We start from the raw sequence: 19,678 nt of genomic DNA on the forward strand, positions 1-19,678 counted from the left end.
TTTCTAGAGAAAAGAATTTCAAGATAAATAAAAATAACTCAAAATACTGTGTTTTGACTCTATCCAAACACTTGGGTTTGAACATCTCTCCTAGACAAACTGCAATAGAAATGTTCACATAGAATATAAATATTTGAATGGTTTTAAATTTTCTGATGGCAAAGTGTTCTGTCAGAAAACTTTCAGCAATGTTAATTTCAAACTCTAGCTGAATAACAGCAGCATCTGCATTTATATTCCCTGGAGAAAGCTTGCAAGGCATACTAATGCCTTGAAGAGAATCGCTTTCTTTACAGCCTGCTGTGATCACTCACTGCCAGGGAGGATGGAAAAGGAGACCAACAGCATGTTGTCCTGGTGCAAGGTGTCCTGCAGTAGTTCACCATTCTCCTGTCTAGCTTCAGGCAGGAGGTACAACTGAAACAAACTATGAGAGGCGATGAAAGCAGTCACCTTGAGCGTTCCCTATCCCTACACTTCTACCAGATTCTGGCCCTGCAATTGGGATGCCTTCCCAGGCTGTGATCCGAGGGCCAAGGCAGAGGGGTACCCAGCACAGAAATGAGCTGTGTCTGGGCAGGATGGTGCAGGTGGACACCTGAGCCAGCAGAGCATCCCGGCGCAGGGATTGCAGCTCTGCTCCTCAGCTGCCACACCGTATGGCTGTGTTGCATTCTTGCTTCTCCCTCATGAAATAAGGTGTTCTTTGTTCTATCCCTAGATGCATTTCAAAACTTAGCGGAGGGCAGATCACAAATTTTGGTGACAGCAATGGAGGTAAGAATGCTCCTTCCTTCTCTCCAGGCCCAAGGTGGGACCCCACTGAGTATGTTACAAGGAGGGTGAAGTTAAAGATGATGTGTGATGTATGTTCTTAGGGGTTTTGCCTGTGACGCCAGCAGTGGTGAGGATTTTGCCTGGCTGCTCTTTGTCCTAAAAGCACAGCCTGAAGGTTAGCTAGCTGGATGGGGACACATCAAGCTTTTTATCAGTTAGTCTGAAATGAAAATCTTGCTGTGCTCCAGAATGATATGCCCGAGTGCTGCGTTTTATCAGACTGGGTACTGTTATTTGACAACACAGTGTTTAAAAATATTTTTTTAAAAAAACCTTTTACATCTTGCTGCCTCCTGTTTACACTCTGTGGTTAGTTCAGTGGCTCATAGTTCATTAAACCTATTTTGCACCAAGAGCTGAGCAGAGCTTCCAAGCAAAGGCCCTGAATCTGTTTTACAGGGTAGTCTGTAGGATAATCACATTCCCAGAGCCTGCCAGCCCTTCCACTTGCAATCACGCAGGTGCTATCCCTTCCTAACAGTTGCTTCTGCTGCAGCTGCTGCAATAATTTATCATGGAAAGCAACATATGGAAAGTATTTCTGGGTCTGAATTGTAATAAGGTGAAAAGGCAATTCCAAACCCCCTTTACTGTCCTGTTCAGGACAAAAGGACCATAGTCATTAGGTCACAGCTTGAAGGTGCTGAGACACATGTCTGAAGACTTAGTGCAACATCTGTCTAAAAACATCTTTTCTTCTCCTTTTTCCAGTGGCTGACTCTTGTCATGTACACTTAAAGAGATGTCAGAGCTCTGTGTGGCTGGTAAGAAATCTCCTTAGTACTATACATACTGCGAAGAAGCAGGTGGATGCCCTTGGAGTGGCCACAGTAAATATGAGTGGGGGCCTTACAGAAAGATCACTCTGGGGTTAGGGTGGGTTTTGAGAGAAGGAGAAAGGTGAGAGCTGCAGCATGAGTGGGCTGGAGCAGGGCTGCAAAGGGAATTGGATTTTGGGATGTTTTTTCTGGAGAATTGCTGATGGCCTTATCAGTTGCTCAGATGACCAACAGTTCAGTTACTACTTGCCCTCTGTTCCCACCTGAGATAATACATTTTCAATAGATCACCTAGCAGAACTTGTCTTTTTTTTCTTCTTCTGATGGACACAATTACTCCTGCATGTCTTACATAGCTGCAGCAAATGTAAAGTCAAGTAGAAGGTGGGGATGTGAGGTCACTTAGATTTCTTTGTCAGTCCAACTTCACATTTTTAACTGAATTATGTGATTTAGCTTACCTTCAAACAACAGTCCCTCCCTTGTGCTTCTTTTGATGCTTGCTCCCTCCACTTCAGGCCTGGGGTGTGTGTGTGTGTGTCCTAAATTTTACCTGGACTTTCTGATTTTGCTACTTGGTTCTCTTGAAGGACTCTGCCTTTTCCTACAAAACTTGTCCTGGTTGTACATCCATAAACCATCTTGGCCGTCATGCTTCTACTGAACCACTGGGAGGCAGTCGGTCCCAGTTGCAATGGTAAAATTTTAGTGCTGGTCCCAGTCACTTGGCACTGATGAGAAAACAGGGAGGAAAACCCATTCTTAGAGAAAATGTGCAGTGGAGAGCCAGCAGCGTCCTGCCATTGTGCTGCAGTTGACCCCAGGAACTCACGGAGCACCCTTGGACAAAATCACATGCTTCCCTTATCGACCCAGTTCAAAAATGGAGTGAAAAAAAAACCTAAAAACCCAGAACCTTCACTGAAATCCAGGGACTGCATCCAGATGAGCCTTCCTATAGACAGGAATCACAATAATAAATAATACATGAACACCATCTCTGGTATCTCACATCCTGTTTCTGGAGGCAGTTGGCATTGGATGCCAGCTTTGGTGAGAAGTTGAAAGGGGAAATGTATAATCAAAGTGTAGATTCCGGTCCCCCAGGGAAAAAGTGTGATAGATTCAGGCTCAAGGCAGGGACCGCTCTGTCTTTCACCCTTGGCTTCAGGATGGCACACAAGCCCAGCTGCTCTTCTATCTTGGCTCCTAATTGCATCCAGTGTGTCCATCTGCAGCAGGAGCTGGGCTTCACCACTCGGCACTGTGATACCTTCACCCCTCCAAGTTCTGTTTACACACAGTTAATTTGTTTGAAAGTCTGTCCTTTGCATTCGGAGAGCTTTGGACAATGCCTCTTCCCCTTGTCACAGCAAAACTGTATTTTGAAGTGTTGATGTGTAGGAACAGATTATTCACAGCACAGCACCCACTGCTTGCACTGCAGACTATCATTAGGTAAATATGAGACTAGAAGGACTTCACTTTTGGGGATGAAGTTGCCTAAATTATTGCTTGCAAATGATATTCATAGTCTATTTAGTCTTCTTTTTATTTCCTTTCATGAATCATTCATAAACTGATCATAACTTCTGAGAATATATAATTAATCATAATTTTCACTTACCTGTTTTGAATGAAATTCTGCCTGTAAGCTGTTCATAAGCAGTTCACTTGAGCAATTTGGCAGCCACTTGCAGCCAAGCCTGGGAGATCATAGCATGGGCCCCTCAGAGGGCTGAAACTCTTTAAACTAGAGCCTAACTATGAGCGATGTGGGAAAACACACTTGGCGTTTGTTGAAAAAATTCTGTTGGAAAAAATATTCTCTTTAGTGATTGCTAAAGAGTGACCTCTGTCTGTGTTTTGAGTGAGTCTCTCTACCTCTGTTTTAGGTGGCTTTTCTGCTTCTCAGCAAGGCACAGCCCAAGGCCATCCCACATGAGAGCCGCCATCCATGGGGTTCTTGAAAAACTTGAAAAACTGTGGAGGAGTGAAGCCAGGTTTCCTGTGGACATCTGCTTACGCTTGATGGTACTCAGATGTCGGGGTGCAGAATCCTTTTCAGGCAAACTGGAGTTGCTTTGGAGACAGAAGAGGAGATAATGAGAGAGATCCGTGGGCAAGCTGGTAGCACTTCATAGTCTCTGCAAGCTGGAAATGCTGACCATAATCTTCTGTCGTCTTCCTGTAAATAGTATGGGTGGTTCTCCTGGTTAATGCACAGAAGTCAGGAACAGCTCCATTAACTCCATTGCAAATAAGAATAGAATTAGGGCTGTTGTGTGGAAGGAGTGTCTACAAAAACAATTAAGACAGTTTTATTTGATTTTTTTCTTGATTTGTTTGTGTGGCATTTCTAAATGCCAGAAAAAGAAATTAGTCATAATTCATAAATAACACCAGAAGCTTTATTTTTTCTTCTTTTTATTAATAAATAAAAATCTTGTGCATATTTGTGCTTGTCAACTGTAGGGATCCCATTTTACATGCTATAGCAACAAAGAGACATATTAGAGATGTAGAACAAACTGATGAGTGGGTTTTTTCTGCTTTCCAACATCTATATCAGGTTTCCTGAAACAGAAATGTCTGGTTTTGCTGGTCTTCAGTCTTCTTATGTTTTAGTTCTGTGGTTCAGAAAAGGTGTGTGTGCTCACTGTGCCTGCCGCGAGCCCCAGGAGCTGTGCTGCGTGGTGTGTGCTTCTGGTGGGAGGTGTCCCTGCCCATGGCAGGGGGGTTGGAACTAGGTATCTTCGAGGTCCCTTCCAACCCAAACCACTCTATGGTCCTATGATTCTGTCACTGGGAAGTGACAAATTTATCTGAACTCATTCACTTTCTCTGCCCTGATGTCTTTAAAAATACAGGGCTTCTTCAGATATAATTCCCACTCAAAAGTTTAACTTAAATCTGCGAAATAACTGTAACCTTTCTGTAGCCCACACACAGATTCCACTTTCATACTTTTTTATCAGTGATAACAGCAAATCTAGTGATCTATTCTACTCAGCTATTGAAAATAAATAATCTCTGAAGGCTCTATCTGTGAAAATGCCAAAAAAGAAGGATGTAAATGTCAATGGCTGAAAGAAATTCAGGGTTGCCATGGCAATATAAATCACACCGTGCCTCACCCAGACCTTCCACACAAGTTTTCATTGAGGAGTCCACACGGTAGCAACAGATTTACTCATTTGGTAGTGAGATGTTACCCGCTGGAGCAACAACTATGTCACAAGGTTAAGGAGGGACCCATGTTTTTGTTATCATGAGGTTGGTCTGCATCTCATTCCGCAGCTTGGAGAGCATTACTCGTGTAGGTATGCCTTATGCGAGTGGGGGCACTGAACCTGCCCTTTCCCTGATAATGAGGGGAAAGGGAATCTGTAAAATTAAACTATTCTAATATTTTTCAGTCATTTTAAACTAACCGATTCCTTCTCCAAAGTGTGACTTACACATCCCATCTGAAATCATTAATCATTAATTAAGCTCTCTGAAAATGTTGGCAAAGAGAGAAGATAAATCAAAAAGATGGCCATAGAAAAATAAATAGGCTTTGCTAAAAAGGCGCATTGGTAGATCTGTTTCGGAGAAGTATGCTTGTTTAATTTAGCCTGGGAATTCACAAAGGGTAAGTAGAAATCTGGCAGTACTTCTGTATGATGTCCATCACAGTTCAGGGATGCTGAAGGTGGCTCGGACCTGCTGGGAACAAGCTCTTTGTAGTGACACAGAGGTCACCAGTGGTAAAATTGTGAAACTCAGTTCAAGTCAATGGGTTTAAATACGTTCTTGTTGTGTGGAATTCCCATCTATAAAAATAGCAGGCTGTTAAGATCAGCACATTCAGATCAGTCTCAAAAACCTTAATTTGCAGACACTGTATTCCTTTTCCTTCTGTTACAATGCATAATTGCCTTTCTGTGGAAGGCAGCTCTGCTTGTTGTGAGGTAAAGATCCTTGTCTCTCATAACTGAGTCTGACCCACAGACTAAAATGTTTCTTCATTAAAAAGCTAGCGGCAGGTGCTAGACATCTCAGGTGAGAAACGTCACTGATGGATGTTATCCTCGTGCTGACAGGTGCTGGGGATGCCGGCCCTTTGCACCCAAAAGGTGCACCTACACCCATGGTCAGAGTCCTTTGCAGCCGGTCACGCTGCAGACGCTGCTGGCTGGAGCCCACCTCCAGCCCATCATGCCAACCCTTCTCTCTGGCGGTGTGGGTGGTCTGTGCATGCCAGCAGTCTTGGGGATGAACCTACAGCCCCTTCAGGTTCCTGGGCTGGTGCCTGCATGCTGATCCTGCACCGGGGCAGAAAGTAATAACTCACCGCTGTCAAGCTGAGCGTGGCTGCCTGTCTGTAGTGTTGGAAGAATTGGTATTCCACTTGATTTATACTTCCAACCAAGCTAATTAAGCAACAATTCAGGAGGAATCCATCATTGTGACAGACTTGTTGATTAACCATCCCACAAGCAAAGTCAAGGGTGTTTGATAGCCTGAAAAAAAATAATCAGGTCAATAGGGAGAAATACAATGATTTGGCCATAATACAGCAGTGACTATTATTTCCAAAAGCAACAAGGAGCTTAATATATTTCACAGACACAGGGGCCAACAGTAATAACAAAGGCAGCTCAGATCAGCGGGGTGTTAGATAAAGAAGGAAAACTTTTGCATCTTCTCATTGTGTGGTTACGCTGTGAAGGCCACCTATAAGGAGATGTTACCCCCATTAAAATCTTCTGTGCACCTTCATCTGTGTTTGGCAGCTCTGAAACATTAGTGCAGTTCCCATGAGGTTTCTGGCATTTGTGAAAGCTCTGAGGTTCATGCAATTATGATAATATCATCTCTAATTTTTTTGATGGAAATAGGTTTCTAGTCTTCAGGGACACAAGTCTGAAAAGCCCTAAGAGGATCTGCTATTAGAAATTGAAAAGAAGGACCTCAAACAAATGCTTTATCTTTAAATCTTCATGATGCTAAAACCCTCAAGAGGTAAAAAACAGGCAATGTGAAGAAGCAGAAGTTGAAACAGATGAGATTAGTGATGCTGAACTCCCTAGCATTGAAGACGGGGTAAAGATCTGATGAAATGAGGCAGAATCCCATACAACTATTAGCATTAGAAGGACTTTGGAGCAGCAGGTGACCCTGCAATCATCATCCCTGGATGGAGATCTTGAAGCCCTGCTGTTAACTGACCTTCTGAGACCCAGAGACCCCACATCTGGCACCTGCCTAGCGAAGGATGTGCCCAAGTCATCTCAGGGTGGAGGAGGAAGGTCTCACACATCTTGCCTACAGGGCCTGGTCCCGCAGACTTTCCCAGAGCATGCAGCCTGGATTAAGGCTTTCCTAGAAGCCTAGAGGCTGTGGTTGTGGTGCCCTCGCCTCAATGAACCCATCCTGCCGCTGTGATATGGGAGACTGGGGGTGTTGCGGCCAGTTTTGAAGTAACTGAACCTCCCTCTCTGCCTTTGGCTATGCCTCAGGTCTCTCACAGAGAAACTGCTGCAATTTATACAGAATGATTAAAAGCCTTTTCAAGGAGGTGGGGGGTGGTGGGGGGGTGGCGGGGAGGGAAACCACATTATTCCATAACCTTGTGCATGGCTGAAGGGGGAAGGCTGGGTTTGGCCCTGACTGTGAGCAGCCCACAGGCCCATGCACTTTATGGTGTGCAGTAATGATTCTTTTCTTTTTTTTTTTTTTTTTTTCTTAATGCAATACAGTTCTTGAAGCAGGGACCAACCAACCAACCATGCCACAGCAAATGCTCTGCCCGTAGGCTGCAGAGCCACAGGCGTCTCTTAACCAAGGGTGCAACAGTAAGGGACTGGGATTGTGGTGTGCAGCCTGGAGGGATGCCTGCAAGCCTGGGAGCACTCCACTCCTGCTGCTGCCTTCAGTGAGATGGTGACCCTTTCTCAAAAGAGGTACCTGTCCTTCTCCCAGTACCCCAGATTCAGGGAGGCAGATGGAAAGCTGTCAAGAGTGGCCTGATGTCCCTCCCTCCCACCCTGTGTTTCGGTAGCTCAGCAGGAGCACAGGCAAATGCTGGGACCTTTTATTGGGGGGTGGGTGGGTGTGTGTGGGGTGTGTGTGGGGGGGTACAGGTGTGTGTGTACCAGCTGTATTTGGCATTATCATGCTTAGCCTTAGCACTTGCCTTTAGGATCTCTCTGCTGCAGGGCTGAAGCTGAAACATTTTACTATTACCTGGCAATTCCTTACCTGAAATACCTTATCCTGCAATTCCAGGCTACGCTCCTTGCACCCGGTCCCACCCTGAGATAGCTGCACCTTTTCAGCCCTGGGAAGTGGGATGCCCAGGCAGACTGAGAGCACACCAGCCTTTTCAGAGCAGGTTTCTCAATACCAGCCATTGCTGCCCTGGGTCCCTGCTGCCAGCTGTTGCTGCCAGCTGTGCCACCAGTTACGCCTGAGCCAGGTGTTCCCAGCCTGCTGTGGCACTGGGGTCCATTTCTGCTGCATGGCAGTGACATCTAGAGGCTCCCTGGCCTGAGCTCCTGCCTCGCACAGCTCTTATGCTGCTGGCAGCACTCGACAGGCAGAAACCTGCTCCTAAGGGTGAAGTACTGCAAGACTTAAATCCAAGTCCTTCTCTCACCCTCCTTCTCCAAACCACCACAGGAAAGATCTTTGTTGTAGCACCTCAAGGGAATTTAATATTGCTCCTGGGATCACAAAGGTTTGGGGGAGCCAACCCATATTCCTTCTCTAAGAAATAAACCGGTCCACATGAGGCTGGTGATGTTTAATACATACATCTTCCCACTCCAGGAAATATTATTTCTTTGCTTTACATGCCATCCAGCGTCAAATGCAAAGCAGCCACAGAAACACAGCTGTATCGAGGCTGGCTGTGCAAGATGAAAGATTATTGTGCAAACAGTATTATGTATTTAAAAGCAATTCATTCAAGAGAGGTGGGGTAAATATATCATCTCCATAGGCTGAATTATTCAACTAGTTGATGAATGCATCTCCTGAAGCATTCCCCAAGTCTCAGCTGAAATGCCTACCGTGGAGAGAGAGGGACTATTATTGCCCATGTGAAAGGTACTTCGTATTCAATAGAATATGTATTCACTAGGGTGATATTGCATAGACATTGCGAGTCAGCAGAGCAGACTGCAAATGATCTCGTAGCCTGAAATCAGGAATGAGCAGCCTACTGGAGTAGAGCTCTCCCACAATACAAAATCTATGGGAAGATTGTGCTGAAAAGTGTGAGGAATGGCCCTTGCCCAGTCCATGGGCCATGTCATACTTTGAAACATTCAAGAGAAGGGTGAGGTCAGGCTGTTCCTGAGGTCAAAAGTCTCTGGATGAAAAAATGGAAAGTCTTAAGAGGATGAGAGTAGACAGACAGACAGACAGGTGAGGCAGGAACAGCGTCAAGGGACTGTGATGCAAACTCCTGCCACCTCCATCCTCCTGCCATGCGTGATCCCTCATGGTGCCTGGGAGAGGCTGAGCATATCCAAGTGGATATTAAGATTGAGATTAGCGGCTCTCAAGCCAAGCCCACCTAACGAACGTACAGCGAAGTGTACGCACACAGCCTCCAAAAGTATTAACGTTCCCAAATAGCTTCCCTTATTTAGCAGCACTCTCATGGGGTGAGGAGGAGGACAAGCCCCTGTGAAATTGGCTTTGGAGGGATTAAGAGCAGGGGGCACAGAAATCTTGCTCCTGTACCACACCACCACCTCCTCCCTCGGTGCACTCTGTGCTTTCTATAGGCCTGGAGGTGTAAGTATTTGTTACCGTCTCCAGGGCTGTGCAGTGGTTCCTCTCATGGATCCTAAATCCATATCTGGATTGAAACAGATGCAGCAGGTGTGGCAAGAAGAGCCACAGCCTTTGTGGGATGGCAGGCATCTGCCTGCTGCCTTATGACCGTGCCAGAGGCATTGGCAGGCTGCCCTTGGGCGCGGGGTGGTGGATGGCAGCTTCTCCAGGCACTGAAGTCCAAGCAGAGCCAAGGCACTCCAGGGCAAAGGCAGGAGGAGGAGAGCCATCCCTGTCAGCAAGCCCTGGGTAGTGGGGCTGGCACAGCCTCCTCCCTGCTGCTGCTGTGTCTTCTATCCATCCCCCTCACCTCTGCTCACTTGTTTTGTCTGCCTGACGCAGAGGAGTTGGGCTGCAATGATAGCTCAGGGAGAAACGCTGAGACAAGGTGGGAGGCACAACCGAAGGGAGAAATGCTGAGACAAGGTGGGAGGCACAGCCGTGGGGTGAGCGTCATCCATCACCCTCGGATTTCATGGCCTAAACCCCCTTCTCTTTGTCTCTGAGGGACAGGAGTTACACCTCTGTCCATGGAGCCGGAAGGTGCTTTGTTTACTTGTGGTGTGTATGACCTGCAAGATCTAAACATAGTCATTAAGCTATAGAACGGCTAACATGTCTTGTGGCGGTTCTTTTTCCCCCCAAACTAGCATCCTGCATCCTCTAGAGCTCAGAGGTGACAGGAGATGAAGAATGAAATTGAGGTTGTCAGGTTGTCTCAATTTTACTGGATGGCAAGGAGAATGGTTAAAAGAAAATAGCAGCTGTGAGTGCTAGATTTTTCTTTTTCAGACACTTTGTTTTTCTCATAGGCACTGGCATAAAAGCTTCCCTTTTCGTTATTACATCAGATGAAACCAAGGGATTTTATTCCCCGTGTTGGAAAAAATAAACAATTTCAAGCTTCTAGGGCAAAAAGTAATCAGTAATGGCCAGCACAATGTTGCACTGCTGTGCCCTCAGAAATCAAATCTAAAAGGCGAATTGGACACGTGACCCAAAGGCCACAGATGTCACTGGTTTCCGCTGAGGTCCTTTGGCCAAAGCCTGCCACGTCAGGCTGAAAATGTTAGGAAGCCAGAGGGAGAGCAATGAGCCGTGATGGACTTGGACGTCCTCTTCTGGGCTCTGCCTGCTACACACAGGGTACGTGACCTGAGGAAAACCATGCTGAGACCCAGGTTTGTCAGAAACACCAGGCCTTAGTGATACCAGCTTAAGCCAACAGCAGTGGTCGAGTTTTGCATCAGACCTTTCATTGCAGCTTCTTCTCTGCAACAGGTACAGTATGAATACTTTGGTGTTTGCAAGTAGCAAAGGAAGGGGCTTGAAAATTAAATTAGGACTGCTCGCACAACACTGTGAGCCCCAGGGAAAGGCCAGCCACAATTTCATGCTAAGCATTGTAGCTTCTGTATCATCTACTATTTGATTTCTCATTAAAGCTGGCACAGGGACGTTTTGGACTTTTAAATGGTCTTTGTAACACTAAGCATTTCAAAGTGCTCATTCGGGTGTTGGCTCCGGCCTGGGGAGGGGTTGACATCATTTCTCCTTCCCAAAAGGATGCATCAGAAACTCTCCCTGAACTTTGATGGGACGGGAGGGCACCCCATGGCAATGGCTGGAATAAAGAAAGGGGACCCAAGGAGTATGAAACTGCGGGCTAGGCCTGGGGCTGTGTGTGGAGGCGAGGGCAGTACTTTCTGTGCCGCGGCGGGAGGCTGCCCGCTGCAAGCAGCCGGTTCTCCAGCAAGCGCCAGCACCAAGGGTGGCCGCAGGGATGCTCTGGGGATGTTTCTGTCTCTTGCTGCCCTGAACCAAAATCGTGGGGACTTGGGAAGGTCTGTGTTGCACTCCACACCAGACAAGCAGGAGGGAGCTAAGAGATGTCGGCGTACTCCCACATGCCAACCTGGGTCACCTTATCCATGGGAAAATGTTTCCTGCAGGCTCTCACTCTGCTCCCGGTGCTGGCAGGGCTAACCTTATGGTGGGCTCACAAACTCTGTCTCCCTCCAGGCATTAACAGACAACACACCCATCAGTTTTATGCTAACAAACGCTGGAAAACAGCATTTTTGCCTCAGTTCTTTAAGCAGGCAAGAGATCCAGCCCTCCTATTTAATGTTCATTTAACGGGAACAAGTCCTAGAAAAAAGCAGACATCTGTAATCACTCATCTCTGCTGCTGAGACGTGAAGGTATGACATTGCAGGCACTTCTTCATAAACAGCAGGCTGTTTGTAAAGCCAAATTCAGAACATGGAACACAGGAATTCTGTTTCCGTTAAACCTCATTTGTAAAAATATTTTCTGGGATTTTACCATTTACTGCAATTTTGCATTGAGGTCTTATTCCTCACCTCCTCCCCGAGGCTGGGAGAACATCATGATGTTGGGACACAGTCACATCCAAGAGGCAACAGGCTGAGCAAACAGAGCTTTGCTTTGCCGTTCTCTAAGTGCCAAATTGAGGAAGGCAATGGCCAGAAGCTGCTTGCAAAGCTGCCAAAAGGTTCAGGAAATTATGTTGTATCCCCACCAAGCCATCGCAGCCATACCCCCGGGATGTGCCCTCCGTGCTGCCGGGCTGGTGATGGATTGGCACACATTCCCACTGACCTACATTAGAGGGATTCATGAGTCACACATTTAAAAAAAAAAAATAATCATTTCTCTAATGAACAGACTGCTGTTACTGAGATGGTGATTTTGTGTGAGATGCTAAGCAAGAGTCTTTGGGCATTTCAACATAATAATGTACTTCCAACATATCATTAACAAAAAATAACTGGCATTGGGCTTCTATACAGATATTCATGGATTTCAAGGCACTTTATGGATGAATTGGTGCCGTTGTGCAGGTGGGAAAACTGAGGCATAGAAGAATTATTTCCTTCTCTAGTCCCACAGTAAGACAATAGCAGAGAAAGCAAGACAAAAAAAGGGAACAGGATTTCCAAAACTCCTTTTTACTTTTTTCTGAACAATGGGAGAGCCTTTAGAAAGGCCTGAGGCTCAAGTGTACCCAGTGGTAGAAAGCCAGCGGTAGAAATTTTTAGGTCGGGAACAGATTGTTTCTCGGTTTTTGACAGGATAGGCAGTGATTAGATGAAAACTTCATTAATCCAGGGATGTGCCGTGTCATGTATAATACAGGAGTTCAGATGGATGGAGCACAATGTTCTCCTCCGGCGTGCGGAGCTGAAGCAGTGAGGTGTGGGTGGGGATGGTGATAGCTTCTGGGGTTGCAGTGGATCCACCCTGGGGTGGTTCAGAGGGACACACCAGCAGAAGGATGGGTTTGGTGGCATACAGGGTCCGAGACATGACATCCTCTTACCAAGCTGTTTAAGGCCTGCTTGATTGCTGGGGTTTATGAATCCAAACAAATGTTTGCCAGCTACTTTTGGTGATCCACCTGCACCCACTCTTTGGAGAAATAAACCAGCTCCAAACTGTCTTCTTGCAAAAAGAAATGAAGGCATGCGAAGCTTTGGCAAGTTGGAGTTTCCTGGGGGAAAGTATTTGAACAAACTTTTGTTTCCCCTGTAAAATGGACAGATTGGATGAGAACTTCTGAGGAAGAGCACGGCTACAAGCCCCCTGTACTGCTGATGTGGAGACACTCCCCTGAGGCTAATCTCATCCTAATTTTTTTTAAGGTGTGTGTTCTGACGACTTAATCATTAGGGAAAAGACTTTATTTTATTTACAGTATATTCATTCCTTTTCAAGCCCTGTTTTTCCTGTTCTCCCTTGGGGAAATTCTAACCGCAGCAACTTCAAGCTGAAAAGATGATTTCATTAAGAGTTGGTTCGCCCACCTCCGGACCTGCGGGTGGGGCAGCCGAGCATCCCGCAGTGCCAGCCGCCAGCTGCAGATGGCAGGGCTGAACTGCGGACCCGCAGATAGCAGGGCTGAACTGCGGACCCGCAAATGGCAGGGCTGAACTGCGGACTGCCCGCAGCCCGGCGCTCCTTGCTCTCCCAACCAGCCGAGCGCCTCCAGCCCGGACACCGAGAGGCGAGCAGCATCTCCCGGCTGAGGCTGGGATGCGCCGCTTCGGGAATGGTACGCTCCTCTGGCAAAAGAGATTCTTTCCCTTCACAAACATCCGCGGCTGCTGTTTTTAGGGCTGGGGTTGCTCTGAGAGTGCTGCATCCACTTTCTTCCACCCACAGAAGAGAAAAATGTACAGAGAAAAGCATCGAAGATAAAGTTTTGGGGGGCAGCTTCTGCTTGAGGAATCATTAAGTACGTGAGGATATCTTAGTCTGGAAAAGAGACACCTACATCGGTGGTGGAGGGCAGGTGCTTAAGAACGAGCGCTTATTGTCTCTGTAATACAAGAACCAGGAGCATCAAATAAGTCATTCGCTGCTGTGTTCAAGCAGGCAGAAGGAGGTAGTGCTCTGCATGGCCTGGAAATGGTAGGCTCATCTCCGCGGGACACTGGGGCTGCCAAACCCTTGTGGTGCTTTGAAAAGCAATCAGACAACTTCATAGGAAAGGAATCAATCAAGGGGAACTCTCCAGTTCATGAGGAATCCAGTCCCTGCCATTTTACCCTTCCCGAAGTGGCTGCTGTTGGAGTCAGCTGGCTGTGCAGATGGCCCCTTCAGCTGGCCTGGCCCAATGCTTTCTGTGGCCTTGGCCTGGGGACCAAGGTCAGGGGATGCTGTGAGATGCTCAGCTTTCAATTCCAAAAGAACTTTCCCAGGAGAAAACTTGAGCCTGTGACCCCAGCTACATTGCACAAGAGCTGAGGCTAGAAGATCCAAAAACATATTAAAAATAATAATAACCTCTTGACCTCTAAGTGGGATTTGAAGGAGAGAAGGTGGGACTGATTCCTGGGTCCCGGTTTCCAAAGGCATGGGATGGCAGCATTGCACTGTCCCCTTAAGCCTCTCTGCACTCAACTGGAGCCCGTGGGGAAAGGCAAGGTGAGCTCCTGGTGTCAGGACTGCTGTGGTTTAAAGCATCACCATGATTTAGAGCATCACTGTTCGGTAGGCAGAGTTTGAGCCTGTTTCTCACATGCATCTCATGCACAGGCCAGGCCCTTGCTGGCTTGGGTGCTACCTTTCTTCTACAGCCTGTGGAAGAGCAGGCTGCTCTGCTCTCTGCTGCAAGCAATGCTTTCGCTGGGAGGATGCTGTGTGCGCCCGTGTCCTGCAGCACAGCCCCAGCAGCCGGGGAGCCCGGGCTGCCCTGGGCCCTCTAAGTGCAGAGCAAGGCTGGAGCAAGCAAACCCTGGCTTCAGTGTGGCTTTCCTACCAAGAGGTTTGAGTTTGTGGATCTGGATTTAGGTGATGGTGAGAGGGAGCAGGAGGAAAAGAGGAATCAGACCAGCCTGGTGATGTGCACCACCACACAGGTGCCTCTGGAGTTACAACATCTAAGTTGGCACCTTTCTTAAAACCTGTTTTCCCCTTTAAGGAAAAACAACTCTTCTCCCATCTTAATTAGGCTTAATTAGTAATATGGGAACAGCTCTAATTTGTAGCCATTTCCTGGCAGCTGCTTAAATAGTCAGTTCTGCTGCCCTCATTGTGGTGGGGTTGATGGCAGTAGTGGTTGTTAAAGCTGATGGAGGAGGACTAGGAGGTGTTGTGCTCTGGCTGGGGATGCTGATGGCCTGCTGTTAACAACTGGATAATATGAAATGCTGATCAACAATTGCTCAGGTATGTTGGCTTCTTGGCATCAGCCAAACCACCTTTTATACTGTTTTTGTGGACTTGATATTCAGGCTTTTTAGCTTGATGGCTGATCTGGTTTGACAAGGGGGCTTGTGTTCCTGCCTGCAGACAAATTCCCATGGCTATAAGGTTGCCAGGGCTGATATTGCTTAATACTGGCCAGGCGTAAACAGGAGTAAAGAATTGTCTAAAGTTTCAACTAAAACACGTGCAGAGATGACATCTGATCATCATGTGTCTACACAACCCCTCTGCTAGCAGCAGGGCATGGCTTATCACCTGCAACACCTGGAGGGGGTACTTGTTATTTGTGAGGACATTTGGTGATGGGGACCCCTCTGGCCAGAGGCAAGGTGGGTGTCCATTCACTGGAAACTAAATGTGTCAGCTTTGAGCTAAGGATGAGTCTGAAGATCTTGAGAAATGGGAAGGTGGGCCCAGTCTCTGCATCCTTTATCAGTGTATCCACACCACCTGGGGGGGTGATGGAGATGCAGCAAGGATGCTGTGTTGTCTAGTGGCAAGGGAAGCTGAGCATGTGCTAACGTGAGATCATTTGTAAGATTGCTTGGAGCCTGCCTTCTTGGGGTTTTTTTTTTGGTTTTTTTGACTGGCCAAAGAAAGGGGCTATTAAGGTGGAAACAACTACCATTTGCTAGTTAATAAATATGGGGGAAAAGAATAGCCATATGTGTTTCTGATCACTTGTGCTTGGTGAAGTCGTGCTGGCAGAATAAGCTGTTCCTTACATTTTGTAGCTAAATGAAAAGTCACCCTGTTACTGACCAGCCAGAAAGCAGAGCAAGTCTGATCTTTGTTTATGCTGTGCCCTGGCTCACTGCTGTGGCAATGACAGAGGAAAGGGGACCCACCTGAATGCTGGCCTTGGCTTTCCATGCTGGAAAAGGGTCAGCCCGACCCAGTACAGCATACATGCGAACACTGATCAGTGCAGGCAGGGATGCTGGGTTTTTTCCTTCAGCAGCACGCACTGGCCTGTCTCCAGATCCTTGGTAATCTCCATGTCCAGTGTCTGATTTCCGCTTATCCTAAATTTGCTCAGTTCCTGGGTGTAATCCTTTGCTGGGGTGGGGGAGTGTAATTCTATTTATTGAACTACTTTTCCATAATTGCATTTGCCTGCGGTTGGCTCTCTAATCTGCCTTTCCCCAAATCTCGCACGGTCATGCTGGAATCCATTTAGGGCTCCATGTGCAGCAGGGAGGGGGCCCGAGGAGGCAGCCGGGCACACGTGCGTGCGTGTCTGCGTGCCCGCATGCCTGTGGGCGCAAGCAGAGCGGTCAGCATGGCCAGTCCTGGGCACCAGCTGCCTCCGGCACTTGACGGGCTAAGCCGTGCCTCCGCCTGCCAGCGGCTCCAGTCCCAAGCAATTACGTGGAGCTGCGGCATGCCAGAGTTGTCTGTTCTGCTTCACAAGAAGCTGAGCAAACAGCTTTCTCCTCTGTTTGTTCGTATCTAGCTCCCAGGGTGAGGGTAACCGACAGGGTAAGAGGTAAAGCAAGGCCAGGTGATGGTTGTGACCTGGGCTGTCCTGTCCTGCTCTGTCACAGCGAAGCAACAACTGGGCTGGCAGGACCCACCCGCAGGAGCTTGCGGCACCTCCAGGCAGGGCTACAGCCATTTTGCTTCAGCACTTGCAACACAGAGGCCTTGTAGCCATGAGGCCCAGCTATGGCTGGGGGATCTCTGTCCCTTGCCCTGCCCATGTGTCCGACAGCCTTCTGCCTCTGCCCTGCCTGCGGGGCCCAGGGATGCTCTGCTGCAGGAGCTGGGTGGGCACTCCAGGCTGGTGAGCATCCTGCTCCCAGTTTAGCAGCGCTGCAGGCAGGGAAGCCAGCCCAGGAAAGCTCCCCAGGGTTTCTTTTTCCTGGGAGGTCTCTCATCTATTCCTGGAGCAACCCCAAAGATATTTTGCACAAGAGCCCATGGCCCTTGACCAGGCAGTTTCCCTTGGACTATGATGATGTTGAGCAAAGATCACTGCCGAGCTCTGCTGGTTCCCCACCCTGTGCCTCCCACAGTGACTGTTTCTTCCACCCCGAAGAGACCTGCCCCTACTCTTCCTCTCTATCTGCAGCCCCATCAGTCCAAGAGCAAACACACCAGAAAGCTTGATACGAGCTTGCTTGCAAGAACAATATCCTGCAGGGATGGGGCCTTGGCTAGGTGCTAGTATATAATTTTTGGCTTACAGTTATTTTTTGCTTTTAAAGAATACCAGAGGGGCTAGATGACAGGGGAGGAAGGGATCTCGGCAGAAATTTTGATAGAGGTATTACAATAAACAACCTGCCAACACCAAGGAATTTGATCAAAAAATTTTGTTTAGGGGGGAAAAAAATAACAAACACAGGAAAAAAAATCCAACATTTTCAGAAATAGATGTTTCCTTTAGTGAAGTCGGAGTGCTTTCTTAAATTCTATTTTTAACTGCGGTAGAAAAACAAAGTCTGAATCCAGGCAAAATAAATTGGATGATGCTGTAAAGTTTTCAGAGTTTCTCTAGATGGGGAATTTGGACACTTTCATATGCTAATTGAGGAACAGACAAATTTTGGATGCCTGCAGTTCTCTGGGGGCTCATCTTCCTGTACTTTGCTCAACTCTTTTTGAAGGAAGAGAGACATGGAGTGCAGAGTGGTTGCTGTAAGGAACTGGTGGTGAAGTGCCCCCTTTTAAAGGGGTTTGGGCATGTCCTGAGATTTTTTTCTAGCTCACAGGCATCCAAAATATGAAATTATCATCCTAATAGAGCAAAGCATGGTTGTGAGAGGCTGCAGGCTCTGAGGGCCAGATGGGTGCTGAGGAAATCTCATAGTCCTGCTTTGTGGGGATGCTCTTTCTGGCTGTCAGAGGGGAGCAGCTCACCCACACAGTTGGCTTTCCTGCGTCACCTGAGCCCTTTTGGCTTCAGCTCCCTCCTGGCCTGCAATATGGAGGCAGAAAGGATGGATATGGCTCTTCGTAGCCGTGCTCTCAACCCCACTTGGCTGCCACGAGATGTGTTGCAACACACTGCAGCAACGAGTTACCCCTTTGCTAGCAAAGGGAGCGGAATTATGCACCCATCCATTGCAAAAACGTCTCCTTCCCCTCTCATGATTTGGTTGCTAATGCAATCTAAATAGTAGAGGGTATTTTAAGCAGCTGCCACTAGATGAAGAGGGTCTAACAACCTTTGCCCTGAAACATTCTGGAGTGTTTTTTGATCGGCATAACAAACTCTCTGAGCGTGGCAGTAGAAGATCAGGTATTACAAATGCCTGGAGAGTCTGACAGCTTAATTTCTTTATTTATCTTCCCTGAAAACAAAGTACTATAGCAGAGAGGTTAAGCGAAGTATCTAATAAACATGAGACACTTTTAACATGCAAAACCTGAGGTTACAGTTTTAGGGAAGGTATCTCAACAGAAGCGCAGTGCCAAACTCCCCAGGGGTTCCAGCGGGTTAACTGACAGGCACCAGTTACCACGCACTAAACCCACGCTTTTGGGCATCAAATCGGGGTGAGGTCAAAGTCCAGCTCCAGCTTGTCCCTGCAGGAAGGGGCACACCAGGCAGCGATTAAAGCTGGGCTGGGGATGTGTGTGGGGAGGTGCCAGACATAGCATCAGGGCTGGACTTCAGCTCTTGGGAGTTTGGGCCCCTTGGCAAGGCAGACCAGTTAGCATTACACCTTCATGTTAACGTTGGTGTGTGCTGGACTGGGACTAGATTCCTATTTGGCACCTGTTTCCAAATCAAAACATTAACATTCTGAAGAAAATTGCCAGTCGTGCTCTGCCAAGACACCAAACCGTGCCGGTCCTGGGTCAGAGATGTGTGCCGCTGCCCAGGAGAAGCAGGCGAGGACAGAGCCCAGCCTGCATGCTTTCCTGCTGCTGCTCATCCTCTGCTTCTGCATCCCCAAGGCTTTGCCAAGGGAAGCAGTGGCATCTTTTTGCTCCAGAGAAGCTAGAAGGAGTGATGGAAAACTCTTGGTTTGAATCAAACCTGTACCGACTCAGACCTGCCCCTATCATCAAGCCGAGCCTTTCGTTATGCATATTGTGCTCTTCTGGCCTCCAGCCAGGGCTGGAACAGCATTTCTGAAACACCGTGAACACCTGCGATGAGTTTCCTAATACAGGGCTGCACGAAGCTGTGTGGAAGGTTTGGATAAGGATGCAGGATTTCGGCTGCGTGTTTGACTCCACTCGGCAAACGTGGGAAAACTGGCTGATGGGTCATCTCTGCACACAAGCTGACCTCTCCAGCACAGAAGATCACAGGGAGCCTGTTCTCCCACCTCCTTTGTGCGGCTCCTTTCGAAACGCAGGAAGCAAACAGCAGGATTTGCAGGCTGTTGGTGCTACTTGCTTGGTTTCAAGTGCAGCTTAAAGGCTTTTCTTTCTCATGGAGTTCTTACCTTTTCTCCTATGCTGATCTTCATTCCCAACAGCCAGGACCTGAGCTAACGGTGGCAGGGAAAGATACTGCATCTCTTTTTGAATTG

The 19,678-nt window shown here is 47.6% G+C and overlaps 1 protein-coding gene across 1 annotated transcript in view; it reads left to right on the forward strand.

Moving 5' to 3' along the window:
* Window positions 1–1,575, forward strand: part of LOC101918938 (calpain-13) — a 42,782-nt gene extending 41,207 nt beyond the window's left edge. The window contains exons 19-20 of the mRNA XM_055816662.1: window positions 722–777; window positions 1,549–1,575. Coding sequence (XP_055672637.1) covers window positions 722–777; window positions 1,549–1,575 — 83 coding nt within the window. The remainder of the gene's footprint in view (window positions 1–721; window positions 778–1,548) is intronic.
* The last annotated feature ends 18,103 nt before the right edge of the window (window positions 1,576–19,678 follow it).

This window comes from Falco peregrinus, chromosome 11 (genome assembly GCF_023634155.1).
Source record: "Falco peregrinus isolate bFalPer1 chromosome 11, bFalPer1.pri, whole genome shotgun sequence".
NCBI lineage: Eukaryota > Metazoa > Chordata > Aves > Falconiformes > Falconidae > Falco > Falco peregrinus.